The sequence below is a fragment of the Botrytis fragariae genome (assembly GCF_013461495.1).
Source record: "Botrytis fragariae strain BVB16 chromosome Unknown tig00000045, whole genome shotgun sequence".
NCBI classification, from domain to species: domain Eukaryota; kingdom Fungi; phylum Ascomycota; class Leotiomycetes; order Helotiales; family Sclerotiniaceae; genus Botrytis; species Botrytis fragariae.
In genome coordinates, this window is record NW_023500991.1 from 1,249,721 (window position 1) to 1,265,762 (window position 16,042).

General features: G+C 43.4%; 4 protein-coding genes across 4 annotated transcripts; all 4 read left to right on the forward strand.

The window, feature by feature from the left end:
* Positions 1-6: 6 nt before the first annotated feature.
* Positions 7-1,947, forward strand: Bfra_003604 (uncharacterized protein; the record flags this gene model as incomplete). Its single annotated transcript, XM_037334010.1, has 3 exons — positions 7-405; positions 461-921; positions 966-1,947. 3 exons carry the CDS (start codon positions 7-9, stop codon positions 1,945-1,947), a joined length of 1,842 nt encoding a protein of 613 aa, XP_037194097.1.
* Positions 1,948-3,797: 1,850 nt separating this feature from the next.
* On the forward strand, positions 3,798-6,939 carry Bfra_003605 (putative oxysterol binding protein; the record flags this gene model as incomplete). The annotated part of the gene is made up of 6 exons (XM_037334011.1): positions 3,798-4,314; positions 4,883-4,984; positions 5,350-5,429; positions 5,631-5,962; positions 6,019-6,073; positions 6,133-6,939. The coding sequence occupies 6 exons, from the start codon at positions 3,798-3,800 to the stop codon at positions 6,937-6,939; spliced, it is 1,893 nt and encodes a 630-aa protein (XP_037194098.1).
* Positions 6,940-8,126: 1,187 nt separating this feature from the next.
* Bfra_003606 (uncharacterized protein) lies at positions 8,127-8,586 on the forward strand (the record flags this gene model as incomplete). The annotated part of the gene is made up of 2 exons (XM_037334012.1): positions 8,127-8,284; positions 8,487-8,586. The coding sequence occupies 2 exons, from the start codon at positions 8,127-8,129 to the stop codon at positions 8,584-8,586; spliced, it is 258 nt and encodes an 85-aa protein (XP_037194099.1).
* A 924-nt stretch (positions 8,587-9,510) lies between these two features.
* Positions 9,511-10,242, forward strand: Bfra_003607 (putative mismatched base pair and cruciform dna recognition protein; the record flags this gene model as incomplete). The annotated part of the gene is made up of 2 exons (XM_037334013.1): positions 9,511-9,709; positions 9,817-10,242. The coding sequence occupies exons 1-2, from the start codon at positions 9,608-9,610 to the stop codon at positions 10,240-10,242; spliced, it is 528 nt and encodes a 175-aa protein (XP_037194100.1). The 5' UTR covers positions 9,511-9,607.
* Positions 10,243-16,042: the final 5,800 nt, after the last annotated feature.

The window sequence follows — 16,042 nt, forward strand, 5'->3', positions numbered from 1 at the left end:
TCATCGATGTCAGGTATCGAAGTTGCAGGGCTTGTTTTGGCGGTGCTCCCGTTCTTCATCTCAGCCGCAGAACATTACAATGACGGTCTCGATCCTATCAGACGGTTTATCCGGGCACCTTATGAGATTCAAAAGATTGCCCTGGCGTTAAACGACCAGCAAACTAGTCTCCGATTGATTTTGATTCCGTTGTTCGCAAAACTACCATCGCTCAACGCAGTTCAAAAGGAAGCGCTGAGCGATCCAAATGGTGATTTGAGCAGCTTATGGGGTGACAAACAGCTAGAGGAGGAGCTCGAAGTTGCTCTTGGTTCTGCTTATGTGTCCTACATGAACACTCTAAATACCATCGTAACTGCTCTTGTGGACATTATCAAGGACAAAAGCCTCAAGCTCAACTCTGCTGTAAGCTGACTATGACCATGTCACTTATCAATCCATTAATTAATGGCATGTGCAGTCAAATCAAGAGCAACTTCGAACTCTATATAAGGAGGCTTCCAATATAGACTGGAGGCAAGGCAGTTTGCAGAGACGGATAAGGTTTAGTAGAAACGAGAAGAAACGAGCTCGCCTATTGAAAGAGATCGATCAGTGTAATAAAAACCTGCGGAGAACCTGGTCCCAAGCCGACGCAGCCACACCGTTCCTTGATTCATGGAATAAAAATAACAAAGAACCATTACTTAAAGTGAAGGAATTCGCAGGCTGTCTTCACAGAGCATTGCTCAAGTGTTGGCAATGCCAATGTTGCGCCGCCCATGATACACTTCTTCGAATCGAAAACAGGCAGACGCGAATGATTAAAAAGGCAAAAGACACAGTTCGATTCGACCTATTGTTTGTGTCAAACGATGCAACAAGTGCTGCAGGCGATTCTTCGGCATGGAAACAAATGCAAGTTGTGGTGGTTCCAAAGAGGTTAGTATGTGTTCCTGCGTCAAGAACAATCGCTAATGAAAAAGTGAACCATCTTTACAAAATACACGACCCTCCGCGATACTTTGGAGTCCCCTAGACCCCAATACTGGACCCATCTTACCTAATGTATCAGGGCCTCCCGCCAGTGGAAGTTCTTCTGCTATGATGACAAGTACACCAAGAGGTCCAGCATCAAGCTTTAACTTGAATTCAAGTGAGGAGATCGATTATCAGAATCTGAAAGCCATCAATACTATTTGCGAGGTTTCAAACAGCCCACAAAGCATCCATGAATGTTTCGGATTCGTAGTAGATGAAGCGCGAAAACTCAAAGGCACGTTTGAAGTTCCAAGATGGCACAAGTCCTTCCCATCCAGAATTCTTAACCTCGGCGACCTACTCAAAAGAATCTCTGGACCTACTTTATCCGTCGTCCCTACAAGTAGCACGACACTCTTCAAACTTGAGAGAATCACATTAGCTGTGAACTTGGCCTCATCACTACTTCAGCTCCATGCCACTCCTTGGTTCAATGAGCGATGGAACAAAAGCGAGATCCTGTTCTTGTCTGACAAAAGCAATCCAAGCATGCGTCCTGTGGATATAGAACGTCCGCTACTTGCCCATAAGTTCTTTTCCAGCGGTATTACCAGCCCTACTCCACGGAATTCGCTTCCCGCTCCCACCCACCCAAACATTAGTGTCTTATGCCTCGGAATAATGCTCCTAGAACTCTGGTTTGCAGAACCTATCGAATCTCGTCGATTCTCCAGCGATCTGGTTAACGGTGTTCCAAATTCAAGCACCGATCTTATTGTGGCGGAGAGATGGGTGAAAGAGAACGGAAATTTGGAAAATATGCCTGCAGGATATTTTCAAGCCGTCAGTAGTTGTGTTTTCTGTTTTTTCCAACCTATGCCTATAAATAAAAGTCTGGAAAACCCCGATTTCAGAGAGGCAATTTGGCGAAATGTCGTAGTTCCGTTGGAAAAGGAATTGCAAACTTGGAAAAATGGGGGAACTTGAGTTGAAAAGAAGCTCCGAGGCTCCTGGAGCAAGACTTCCCAGGGTACATGTGAGCGAGGTGAGATTAACAGAAGGACACGTGATTTTGATATTGGATTGAGCCGGGAATGAGCCGGAAATATAGTATAGGGAGTTTTAAAGGTTATATGGTTGGAAGACAATCTAGTGGTCAGAATTAGTAGAGAACCTCTTGCCCTGAGATTGGTTGGAAGGATTATCAGCGATATAGTTCTAGAGAGGGCTTCATAAGTAGCGGTATCTCTAGACCCTAAGAAACTCGCAGAATATTCTAGCAAAAAACATGCGATGACATTTGGCCTAAGAAAACACGCAAGCACATTCAATTTCCCATGTGACAGATCTAGATGTGTGTGTGTGTGGAATAATTTGGATTTTAAGGTTATCCGTAGAAGGCGGGAGTGGCTCAGTATCATAGATTGGTGTTAACAAGACTAGTACATAGCCCTACGACATACTCATGCTACCAGGAAGTATACAACTCCGAAGCTAGATGGGCATGCCACAAGGTGATGAACCACAAGAGGACTAACCTGCTTTTCTTGGCGGCGGAGCTGTATACTTTCTCGCAGCGCGAATAGGCTTGGTGTGAAATTGTTACCGCTAGGAAGAGCATAACAGGTATTAAACTTTCAGCTAATGTGCCCTATCGCTGTCTCCTTCCTTCCATACACGATTCGACGCTTCTACCTGCAGAAGAACCATGGGCAAGTGCTCAAACATTTACATTTGAGGTCTCGAACTCGTGAGACCCCCGACTTTTTGTCGTTATCTACAGACCGTTCATCTAGGCGCACATCATAACGATACTCAGCTCTTGTGACTCGTGAGTCCTGACCTCTTCTCCGAAGTGTGCATCAACTAGGATTTCTTAGAAGGATTTTGCAGGAGCACAGCGGAGGTTCGGTCCTAGTTTGAGGAGGTTTACTCCTGAATGATATCCAAAGCGACACGCTACGAAAATAAGGGCTGGAAGGCTCGATGAACCATATTGCGATCGATCGATGCTTTACATATCTACTACGTGTCGCCGCAAATCCTTCCCCTAAAGCACGCATTATATAAATAATCAGACATATTCTAAGATTACCAGGACCATGTTTTGGAAATAATTGTTGATCATATGCCAGGGCCAGAGAACCCTATTCGACAAAGAAAACAAAAAAACCGGGTAAGTGATCGTCATGCATACATACCAAGATCCACTACCAAGCCGAAATAAAGGGAAAACTTGTTATCTTTTTGACCTCACATGAAATGACGCCACACGTAACGGTCCATATGTGGCGGTGCGTTGTGGCCCGAGTTGTCGTCTTCCTTTGTTATCATTGGTCGAGAAGTATGAGGATTGTGTAAAGTGAAATAATGGTAAACCAAAAACCTCGCAAATGCCATGTAAATCATTTGCTGACCTCTCTTTCAATTTGTTACACTTAAATTACTAGAAAGTGGATGTCTTATAGACTATACAAACATCAAAGAAATAGATTAGATGAAGAAAGACCACCCGGAGCAAAGCTCCGGTATGTTGGGATTGTCGTTGGAAGTTGTAACTTGTATCAAAATATGGCTACGTCACATCATATTGTTTTAGATATATGTTGCTGCCATTCACTCGAGGTTTCCTCGAAATCAACCCATCTTCTCTTCTGTATTCACATTAAAGTTTGAACTGTACAGCACAGCCACTTTAATACTCTCTTGACCCTTTGATAAGTCGAACTCAAAATTGTTCCCCTCCATTATCAAGTCTACAAATACACAACACGAACATAGACCCTCAACAAACGTCAAACCTCAACAGCACATTGCAACACAACTGCAAATACAGAATGGCACCATTGATTACAATGCAAAAGTCCCCCGAAAGAGCATTTGCTCTGCAGAAATATCTGCTCCTCCACTCTCAGCATGATGCTCTCCAGAAGCACATCAACCAAGTCACTGCTTCCATCCCCGAGAGCCCCACCGGATACACCGATCGTCATCGCAACTCTTCCGTCTCTTCAGACTCCAGTACTGCTAGTGATGCATCAATCTCACCTCTCAGTCCACCTATTCCCAACATCAGCTCCCGCAGGGGCAGTCTCCCACCCTCTTTCGGCCACACGCAACATTTTCACCGCGAGGACAGGATCAATTCACTACCAGCGGTTGTAGATGAATCGATTGTTGAAGTAGTTGAGGAAGATGAGCAGAAATTGAAAGACGTGAATCAGCAAATCAAGACTGCCTTGACTGATCTACTCAACTGTGAGAGTGTGAAGAGCGATATCAGATATAGGAAATGGGTTCAAACACGATTGATGGATACGGAAAGAGAATTGAAGGAGCGCAGAACGAGAAGCTGTGAGAGGAGAAGAAGCGAAGACATGAGTCTTTGAAGAGATCATCGAGATCGAAGGATGAAATGGATGACAGGACTAGAGGAATTGATACCCCGATAGAGTGGTTGGTTTAACGGCGGTATGGTATGATTGCTCAGAATGGGTATCGAATATCTACAGGATGGAGACGGTTAAAATGGCGTTTTAGGAGGGGAGGAAGGATCTTTGGCTTTCCGGATTTTATTTGATACCCATACGCTGTTTGTCGCAGCATAATTCAATTCTATGACTTTTTATGCATATCTACATACAGGTCTTCACGAATGTGATCTATGATTTTGCAGATATTGTGTGATACTCGGTGAGGCGAAGTTTTAGTATTCTTCATGAATTCGTAAGCCATGCCCGCACACAAAAGGGAAAGGCTCCGCCTCCTCCACAGGTCATCTTTATCGTTATCTTTATCTTAAGTCAACTTTTTGTTTCCTTTTACTACCCCACCACCAACATCAACAAAAGAAAGTTTAATTATTACAGCGATGAATGTCACTCTACCAATGTCTATCGCAGTTGACTTCGTATTGATAAAGTATACGGAGAATTCCAAATGTCACCATCTGATCCGGATTCTCACCGAGTCAATAATACCTCGAGAATACCAGGTAATGCCGGATATGTCAGCGTGCAAAAACGTTAGAGTTTCAGACTTTCAGTCTCGGATGAAGCAGATTCCGTCTCAAAAGCATACATTCCAGACGAATTTGATGCAAAACCATCCCATGCTGCTATGCAATCTACTTTCTGAGTCAATAACCCCAGATTGTAGGTGAGAAGGAGGTAGGCTATGCTGTTCTCATAATAGAATATGGAACTATTGATGTCCGAGCCCTTTTATCTTTTATCTTCGGACGACGTTCATTAATAAGGGTCGCTTTCCTGAATCTATATTGTTCGTAGATTTTGGTTTTGTACGTGGATTCAATTGAAGTTTCATTGCAGAATCTATTGAGAGAATTTGGTCAGAAAGAGATTCTGAATTATACATTTCAAAGCATAGTCGGCTTTGAAGATATGGAGAAGTGCACAGAAGAGAAGATTGCGCCACAGCATAAAAGTGCGTGGTTTGGATTCATCAAGGTATGTTAAATCATCTTTCTCATATTGTTCATATCCTCGATGTTTGGTCAGTGGACAGGACATGGACAGCACAGATTTCAGCTGTGCCTTGATGGACGATATCCCGTCATGAGCTTTCCAGCGTTCAGTAGGAATAGCATCACTGCACAGATTTACCCTTGAGATAATTATATAAATGCATACTGACAATTCGTTCAATAGTCGATAGCAACATTCAAAGGCGATCTTTCAACGCTCACAGCGCCTCCATTTCTTCTCTCTCCACAATCCATCGTCGAATTTCCTACCTACTGGGCAGAACACCCATCTCTGTTCATCGCACCCACAAAATCAGAGTCTGCTGAAGAAAGAGCAGTATTAGTATTAAGATGGTTTATCAGTACATTGAAGTGGCAGCATAGTAATCGAGATGAGAATGGAAAGAAGAAGGGGATGAAACCCCTCAATCCATTTTTGGGAGAGTGTTTTATGGGTTCTTGGGAAGATGATGGGGAGGGTACGGGAAGAACGGATTTGGTTGCTGAGCAAGTTAGGTAAGTCTTAACTAATTTGAGAAGAGAAATGGGAAATCAATACTAACGATTGACAGTCATCATCCACCAGCTACAGCATATAATATTTCGAATGAAAAACATGGTGTACAAGTAAATATTCCTGTTTCTTATTAATTTCCTTGTGTCTCATACTAATACTCTCACTCCAGCTCCAAGGCACCATCGCTCCACAATCCTACTTTAGCTCAACGGTACACATAGAACGAAACGGCTACTCTCTTCTAACCCTCTCTCAACACGATGAAACACACTTAATTACTATGCCGCCTGTACATATAGTCGGCATCATGTCTGGTTCCCTTAATCCCGAATTGAGCGGCACTTCCTATATCCGCTCCTCATCCGGGTTCACAACTCGAATATCTTATTCCTCGAAAGGCTGGATCAGTGGAACACCTAATGCATTCTCCGCAATCATATATAAAGATGGACGTGAGAGTACTCCAATATATAAAGCCGAAGGACAATGGAGTGGGGAATTCAACATCAAAGACATGAGAAGTGGAAAACGCATATTGCAATTCAATGCGAATTCGTTGAAGAGGAAATCGCTGAAACTCAGGCCGATCGATCAGCAAAAGGAGTACGAATCGAGAAGAGCCTGGCGTCATGTTACACGAGCTATTAATGAAAATGATATTTTTCAAATTGGGAAAGAGAAAGGGAAGATAGAGAATGAACAGAGAGACTTGAGAAGGAAGGAAAAGGCCAAGGGGATAGCGTGGGAAAGGAGATTCTTTGTCAAGAGGGGGAGGGATGAAGTTGCGGAACGATTAGCGAAAGGTTTAGAGGGATTGAGTTTAGAGAGTGGAGGTGGGATATGGAAATGGGATAAGGAGAGGTATAGGGCTATGGAGAGTGGGGATACGGAAAGGATAAGAAGAACGGATGATATGAAAAATCCGTTGGTGACAAGATGGGAATCAGGGGTTATGGTTACGGAAGTTAGCGTTTGAATATTGGGTTGGGTAGAATTATATGATGTAAATAGTAACGACTACTAGGTAATGAACAAACTAGATCTACTTTTCAGAAAATGCTTCCATAGTAACCTCGCCCAAAAATGATGTAATGAGAATACCACAACGAGAGATGGTACTACTGGTAGTCGTTTTGTCTCAAATGGATTTTCTTGTTGGAAATCATTCCAATGACTACCTGACAGGATGGTATTAATCACTCAAACATATCCTCCAACGTGCTGAGAATTTGCTTCCAAGAAACAGCAGATCTTATGATCATTAATTAAGAAAAATGTCACTCCGACCAAGCTTTCACAACCCCGCCACCAAGCTTTCTAGAATCCACAATCGTAAGTATAAAATACGTACTAAGATCCACCACATACATACTAGACGCAACCAGCTGATTCGCATGATGCTACAAATCCTGTCTATTTCGGGTATTCAGCCTTGCTTGCAACGGGCGCTTGGGGCTAGCTAGTCTGAGACCCCTCTTTATGATCTGGTAAAAGTTGCCAAGGCATGGATCATGTAGACAGGGATTCATTCCGAGGGAAAAAATGATGATGATGTCATACCCCGCAATGTATTGATGGAATGATATGATACATCATCCCTCCTTTGAGATCTATCATGACTACTAGGTATTTTATATGGGGTGATTGAAATGGCAGTATCTGGTGAATTCTTCAACAAGGGGAATCAAAATGAGTCTATCTGATTGATAGTGGCTCGATTGAATTGAAGCTTGGCTTGATTTGGGCAAAGAGACTGCTACGGATCATGCAGCCCTGACTGACTCTTTTCTACGGAGTAGAAGTGGGAAAGATTGATTGGCCACTGGTGATCTAAGCCATCTCAACTTTATTATCGAAAGGACTCCTTGCTCTATGGCAGGATAATGAATCTCTACATGTTAATCTACCGTGTGTGAGTATTTTTTTGGATGCGAGCTGATTGGCCTTCAAATTGGATATCCCTATCCCTGCTAGGCCCGGTGATCAAAGCTTTTGTTCCTGATTAGAACTTCTAGGTGTATTTGTGTTTGTCAGGTGACTTCACAAAGAGCATGAGCATGAGCATGAGCATGAGCACAGACCAGCACTCAGTACAACATAAAACTCTCCCAAGCCTCTCCAAGGAATGTACCAATCAACATCTGGCTTGCATTCAGTTCAATCATGGCTTCTCCTAACAATATGCAGTCAATAGCCTTGAATACCTCGGAAAAAGAGCACTCCAGAAACAGCACCTCAGATACCGACGACGGCGACGAGATGCCTGCCATTACCAATGCCGTGTATATTGCCGAACTCAAGCAGCGAATTGTCGATCTCGAGTAGCAAAATATCAATCGCGAGCAACAACATTGCAACCAGATGTATTTGGCACTTTTTTGGGTTTCTTTGCGTTGTCGATGTTTTACATCCTTTATGCAAAGACCGTGAGTACACACCCTCTTGAGAGTATCAGAAAATTTGAACATTCTAACGTATCATGTTTTTCGATTTGCCAGTAATCCTTCAACCCAATTCGATTAGCGGTTCGTGCTTTGCATACATGCACAATGATACGACATTACGACATTACGACATTACGACATTCACGATACAATACGACGGTTTAGGATACGATGTATGAACAGCAATGGGTCTATGGGGGACGGAGAGTTTGCTCTTTTGGATACCCAGATATGGAGTTATGGTTGGCGCAAGGTGATTTTTTTATACCTTTTTCAACACTTGTGATCTGAAGTCATGAGTGGTTGGTGAGGTTTCCTTGACATCCACAGGTCAATATAGATGTCAGGGGTCTTTGGGGTTTAAAAGACACACAAAGGCCATCGACCTTAAGATTGCCCATAGCTTACCAAATCCACACACATGCACACTACCTAGGTAGCCACACTGCGATTTTCTTTCTCTGAACTTGTTGTGATCTGCCACAAACTGAGAATGTAAGCACTGGGTGGCTTGCTAACAGTCACCAAGCCTGGTAATTTCAATAACCTGAAACACCACACTTAGATATAGGGCTATTGAGGAATAGCAGCTGACTTGGCTCTTCAACATCACTGCTTATCTATTCAAATCAGCAGCCATCATAGAAACTGGAAACCAGTGCTTTCCATGCTAGAAATCGATTCTACGAGGCCTGGCAGAGATACCAGGCGCGGGTGTGAATTTAGACGCCCCATGTTGTGCAAGTGAAAGTTTCTATTTTTGGTCGCGGGGTCTTGAAACGCGAGAAGCCCTTGACTAACGCAATGCGTTACAAGTACCCCGATTTATGATTATGCAAACCCGGATTTGACTCCCAATATTTCTTTATTGATATTTCAATATCGTTTCTAATAATTGCATCATATCAACTTCCACTCTTATGTAATTTCTTGTCACTTTCCGGTGAATGATTTGTAGCACGATTCAAGTTTTGGCTAGGAAAGTTCCTTATCCAGTATTTGGGGACATGACGTCATAACTCTGCATCACAAGTTACAATTTGGATAAATAAGCTCACAGAACCTCCCTTCAGTTACCATTATCATCAACAAGCAATCCAACCAACCCACAACTTTACAACTTCATAAATAAACTCACGAACAACCCGATAAACCAGCGAACAAGCAAACAGTCAATCAAATTAATACCTCATCGCAAAAATGTCTGACAAAAACACCTCAACTCTCCAATCATACATTGATTCTGCTTCTGGCGCAGCTCAATCGGCGCTTGGTTCTATCACCGGTAACCCTGCTGATAAGGTATGTTTTCTCTCTCGTCTTCTTTTCTTTTCTCTCCCTTGCCTTACCTTCCATATCTCCCCTTCCCCAAAAAACACAATAAACACCCATGCTAACCTCACGCCCAGCACGCCGCCGCCCAAAAACACGACGAAGCAGCCCTCAAACACGACGCCTCGCACGCGGGTTTCTCCGCCGGTGGCGTCAGCGCCTCTTCCTCTGGCGCCGTTACCAAAAACGATCCTGCGCGCCAAGAAGGATCCTGGAACCAGACCATCGGATCAGGCAAGGAATTCGTGGGGGGAATCCTCGGCAGCGAGGAGATGAAGAAAGATGGGCGCGAACAGAATGCTGCGGGCAGGGGCCAGGAAGCCCAGGGACAATTGAATGATTTGGGGAGTGGGGTCAAGAATAGAGTGCAGGGCAGTGTTGGGGGGGCGGTGGCCGGAGTCATGGGAGATAGGGAGAAGGAGGAGCTGAGGAGGGAACAGCATGATGTGGGCAAGACGCAGCAGAGGGGGGTGGAGAGTGAGTTGGAGAGACAGAGTAAGTAGCTTTGTGGGGTGGGGAGAGATGGGAGGTTAGATTGATACCCTGTGAGATGGATAGATGGATGATGCATGCATGCACGCATGGCTTAGGATCGGTACTAGGTCTTGGGATCAGGAATCACGCGGCCGTCTGGACGGATCGATGTATTATGAAGGAATGAATAAATGAATGAAATAGCGTGGTTTTTTTCAAATTTTCGTGATAGTAAATCATCGAGCACATCTCTGTTTTGTTGTGTGTGCATGGTGTTAGGAATTCCAATCACACACCGGTTATGTCCGTCAGTTTGCCAATTTGTCAGTCAGCCCTGTTGACAACCCAAGGAAATCAAACTTTTACATATGATGAATCATATATATATCACCAATTCTATCCATTCATCTCAGCTCCAAATTTCCTTCTCTACCCCTTCAATCCCTATCATACAACAATACAATCGCGCGATTTTATTGCCCACATTCCTCCCGCATGCGATCAACGACGGTAAAAGTCTTCTCACTCACTCACTCACTCACTCAAACAACAACAACATATTAACGCGAAAGACATTTTCGTTTTCTGTCACTCAAATGAACAAATCAGTCAGTCATTAGAATACTCTGTACATACATCTAGGCATCTAAATATGTAGTAGACATCAAATTTCGTGTTCATTCTACCATCTCTTCACTCACTGAGAAGATTGAACATAAACGCTTATCATAGAATGTAATCCCCAGAGCAATGTCATCACATACAAATGACGGAATGGGTAAAATACGTTGTAGATGGATATGTTGTTACACAGGTACTAAAGGATATTGATCCATACCGGAGAAAATGACGAGAGACCAGCGAGCTAACGTGACTCTCCCACTTGATTCATACATTCTCGTCACAGTTGCTATCGCTCTCTCAATCCTGGAGATAATCTTACTTGTATTTGTAAAATTCCAATAGCACAAGCCCTCACCGTCCCAGAGAAATCCACCTCACACAACACAAAATACAAAATATCGGCTCACCCATTCTTCGCACCTACCTAGGAACCATACAATTGCACAACATAGTCGCGTACACATTATCAAGATATGCCAACCACACTGCAAACTACCTACCTGTCAATGTTGAACGGGACGAGAATCCAGAATACTGACATCTCAAGAAGTGACCAAAACACGCAAATACACTTCAACCTACCTTGCGCCACAATGCAAGATACCTATCTATTTAGCCCACACACCCATTTCCATTAGATATCCAACATAGAAGAATGCAAAAAGTTCATCACTCATGACTACACGAGTGGCTACATCTTTACCAAGGCTGACTACCTGGCTGCTAATACGGTTTCTTCTACTAGAGGATCCATGGTTGGCCGCGGTGGGGTACCAGCCCCGAAGATATCCGCCCTTAGCTATTTTTTTATTTTTTTATTACTATTCTTTATAAATTATAATTTACCTTATAATTTATTGGGTCGAATTTGGTGTTGATTTTGGCGATATTGCATAGGATTATGCGTTTCCTCTTTCATTTCGTTCGGTTTCGGATGTTGAGGATTGGCGCTTGTGTTCGTCTTTTTCTTTTGTCGAAAGTCGAGTCGAGTCGCATACCGTTAAGGCATGGAGGCGTTTTTGAGTGCCGTCGTTATGGCGAGATTCATTGCGTTGTCGCAGTATATTTGCGAGAGCGAAGTAGTGAATGTATGGTTGTTGTGGTGTGTCATTGACAAATGAGCTAGCAGGCCAGTCAGCCGATAAGTTCGGCTGAGAGAAGGATTGAAGTGAGGTAGATGTTGGAGAGGCAATCGATCCACTTGCACCCATACAGTCTCCGGTGAAGTAGATTCATGTATCTAATAGCTTTCCTTTGAGGGTGTTTGTAGTATCTGTTGGTAAGGCTCCTCTGAATTTTTATAGGACAGCTGTGGAGGAGATTGATATGATGACTTCACTATGCCAAAATTCTCAGCACCCATGGCAACTCGAGTCTTGTTTCTGCATCTCAGCGTGTTGAGCCCGATTTACCGGTGGCTGTTGTATGTAACAGGCTTGAGTTCACCAAGTCGCCATCGTGAACGATAGTCTGGACTGAATGTGCAGATTATCAGTCACATAACTCGAACCAGGCAACTTTTGGTGTTACATGGAGAGCACATCTCGCCACAACTTGGTATCAAAATACATTCAAGTCAATGACGAGTCTTGTTCTGACACAAGATATGATGCTGTTTGTGTTACGCCTTTCGCTTACGAGCCGAGCCGTATATCACGGAAACCTATCATCCATGACGGTGTTTACTCAGACTTGTAAATCCCTTCTTTTGTATGGCTGAGAGTGATGAAGATACACAAATGATTACGGATCTGAACTTCAAGCTTCACGCTTCACTGCTCCTCACAAGGCTTATTTCACGTTGCTGATGCGGAGGTCCGTGTATAAGGGTAAGATCAAGCTGCGCTTGTGGGGTTAGTTGTGTCTTCGAAATGCGGAAGAGGCTTATGCCGGAAACGTGGCATCTGAGCAGTGACTGCGACGAGCTTCATCTAAACGCTCGGGTAAATACTGACCCGGTCGAGAATTGATACGACATCCCCTCTCTGTCATACTATCCAGCCTCGGCGCTGATTGGTGATTGGTGTACTTTCAAGTGAAAGCATATTGTGACGATTTGTTACAATAGTGACGATTACCAGATCATGTATCAGAGGCTGGGCAGTGTTGGTCACAGCCTCATTCATGAGGCCCAGGCATATATAGACTTAAACTTTGGTGACTCCTGGATGATTCGAAACAGTCCATACCAAAACTTAGGAAATGATTTGTTCTTCAACTTAAGAATCACAACGTTTTGGAGAGTTAAATCCCCAACCAGTGGGAGCTGAATGTCCGGTTATTTGATTCTGTATACCCAATGGCTGAGCGAAGAGGGGGCGCATTTCATAACTCAGAGTAGGATGCAAAGCAACGCCACTGTGCGTTCTCCCTAAGAAGGGGACAAGGCCCGGCTAGAACATTACCGGTAGTGATCATTAGATGAGTGGCAATGATTATCGTCCAACCTAAGGGGTTTTAAGCACAAAATAGCCATGCAGTTGATACCAGCTAGGCATCTCCTGTGGGATTCGCGATTGATTGACTTGATACTACAGAGGCCTCACTCGGTGTTTCCAAATATAGAAATGATATCCTGTCTGCGTGCAGGTACAATTCTCCTGTGTGCCTGACATTTTCGTATTGCAAATTCCATGCGGTTTGGAATGATTTGTTACATGGTCTTGTCAACTTTCTGGAAACTTATAATATAAGTCCAAAATTCAGAGCCTCAAACATTTCTCGGATGACATCTCGGTAACACGGCGCATGCGTCCTGCAGATCGGTCGCTTCCAATTCCTATCTCCGGGATGAGGTTGTTTTTGTGTGAAGAAACTCATCTTCGATCCCACCTCAATTCAAAAGCAACATTTTCCGAGAGAGGGTAAGAGTCGCAAATTATTCCTAATCTGACATCGCCACAATTCGGGATTCAAAATCTGGCTGCTATTCTGATTCGGAGCAGCCGGGAGGGCGCTTTGCAGAATGACTTATTGTGGAGGGGGTGATAGAAAGAGCAGAAGAAACTGCATATATGGATTAAGTGAAAGTATGTGTTACAGCGAATGACATGTCACACCGTACTGATAGGTAGTAATACCGATGGCCAAGAAACGTCTGCCTTATTTTGGGAATATTTTAGGTAGTACTCGTGCAATCTACCTCCCTTCTTGAAATAAGCAGGTCTCATCTTTTGGCTTGATGTATGTAGGTATATTTGAATTTCGAATCTTGAAGTTTCTCGGAAATGTTGTATGGCTTTAGGACCACATGGTCGGGAAATGATGCCATTGCATGCAATGACCCGCATCCGTGTAATCAATTGAGTGCATGGACAATTGTATAAGGTCGTGTAAGGTCTGATGGACTGATTTCTCAAAACCCAAGAGAATCCAAGTGAATCTAGATGCTAGAACTGTTGATTCAAAACCTCGTGTTTTGATAATGAGTCGTATGAGTAGAATGATTTCTTACTGCTGATGGGGGTTCCAGGTGATACAAAATTTAGGATACCGAATTATCAAAAGGGAAGAGGCTATTTTTGAAAATAATCTGCGATAATGTGATGAGGGGGGAAGATTGGATGGGAAGGTCAAAAACTTGCTTTTTCTTTGACAACACGCGAGGATATCGATAAGAGTGAACTTGATTTGCCAAGACCAGTCATGTCGGATCACATGAGACGATGGAAAGAAACAATCTTCACTCCAAAGAGGTACCTGCCTAGGTAGGTCCGATGGATTGTGTGGCTTTTATGTATGTATCCCGATTAAGTAATTCCTCATCTTCCATCATTCTCCTAATTGGTCAAGTATATCCTTTGAATGGGTTAGTAAGCATGTGAAAAATGACGTCGATCCTTGTTTTTCCCATAATATTTCGTCATAGTTGGACATCAATACGGTAACACTGCCTAAAATAGGAAAAAAGGTTCATAAATTTTCGTTGAAGCACAACATGTTGTCTCCCTTTATGGTAGCAGAGTATGTAAATGCCTAGGCACTTGATGAAACTGGATGATTACTCATCTTGGTCACCACTTTCTGGGTAGGTAGATGGCATTCTTCGAGTACAACCAACACACACATACCTATTCATCATCCACATAACCCCATAATCCAAGTCCTTCGTGATGACAACAATAAACTGGTCACGGAATCTACCGAGTACCGAGTGGATGTGACCAAAAGATTTCTTGAGATTTAGCTGAAACATTCCTAAGGATGTCCCTTAAAGGTTCTTGATAAGGTTCTTCTATTGAACTTAGCATGCTCGTATCACGATGAATTCAGATTGGTTCGGGGTCTAGAACAATCCCTGGCTCCTTGCTACCCGGATTACTACTACGGACGCACTTACCAGATATATCAAAGTACCGGGTAATGATTAATCAAAATACCACTTGAAACAGCTGGTCACCGTCCATTCCAACACTTCACTCCCGCGTGTTCTCATGATGGATACATACAAAGACTCAATATGCTGTGACCAACAAGAGTGAAAAAAGGCTTAGGAGAGAAGGACCCTACATGCTACATGCTACATTGACCTAGAGATACCAACCGCATCATGCAATTTAATAATAGAATGGGGGTTGGAAAAGAAATACTGCAGCCCCACTATCACCCACCAAATTCATTCATCCATCCATCCATCCATCCATCTATCCATCCTGACATCCACTTTCAGGAATGAAAGATCCGGAACATCTTGTTCAACTTCCCTTCTTTCGTGACATTGATCTCTTCAGGGTATGGGCATCATTTTCTTGTACCCCTCTCCGCAACTCCTTTTAGAAAGAAAGGAAGGAGGAAAGAAGAGAAGAGAGAGGAAAGAGAAGGGAACGGAAGGGAAGGGAAGGGAAGGGAGAGAAGACAGTAGAAGAATAGGAGGGGGGGAAAACAAGAGAATAGTCCACCAAGTCGAAAGATGTTGGTGAATCATCCGACAGATATTGGAACTAATATTCAATATCCTAATGGAATCCTCCGTGCTCCAAAGTCAATGTCTGAACACTCCGAAGCTAGATAGGTAGATAGATAGATGATTACTTCCAGTCTGCCTGTCGCAGGTAGTAACTGGTTCATCCTTTTTCTCCCTTATTTGACTGGTTGGCTTGGTCAGTCTGGTCAGGTCTGGTCAGGTCTAATCACACATTCACTATCCGGACATCAACGCATCTGTACAACAACATAGACAGATGGTGATTCTTCGGACCTCGAAAG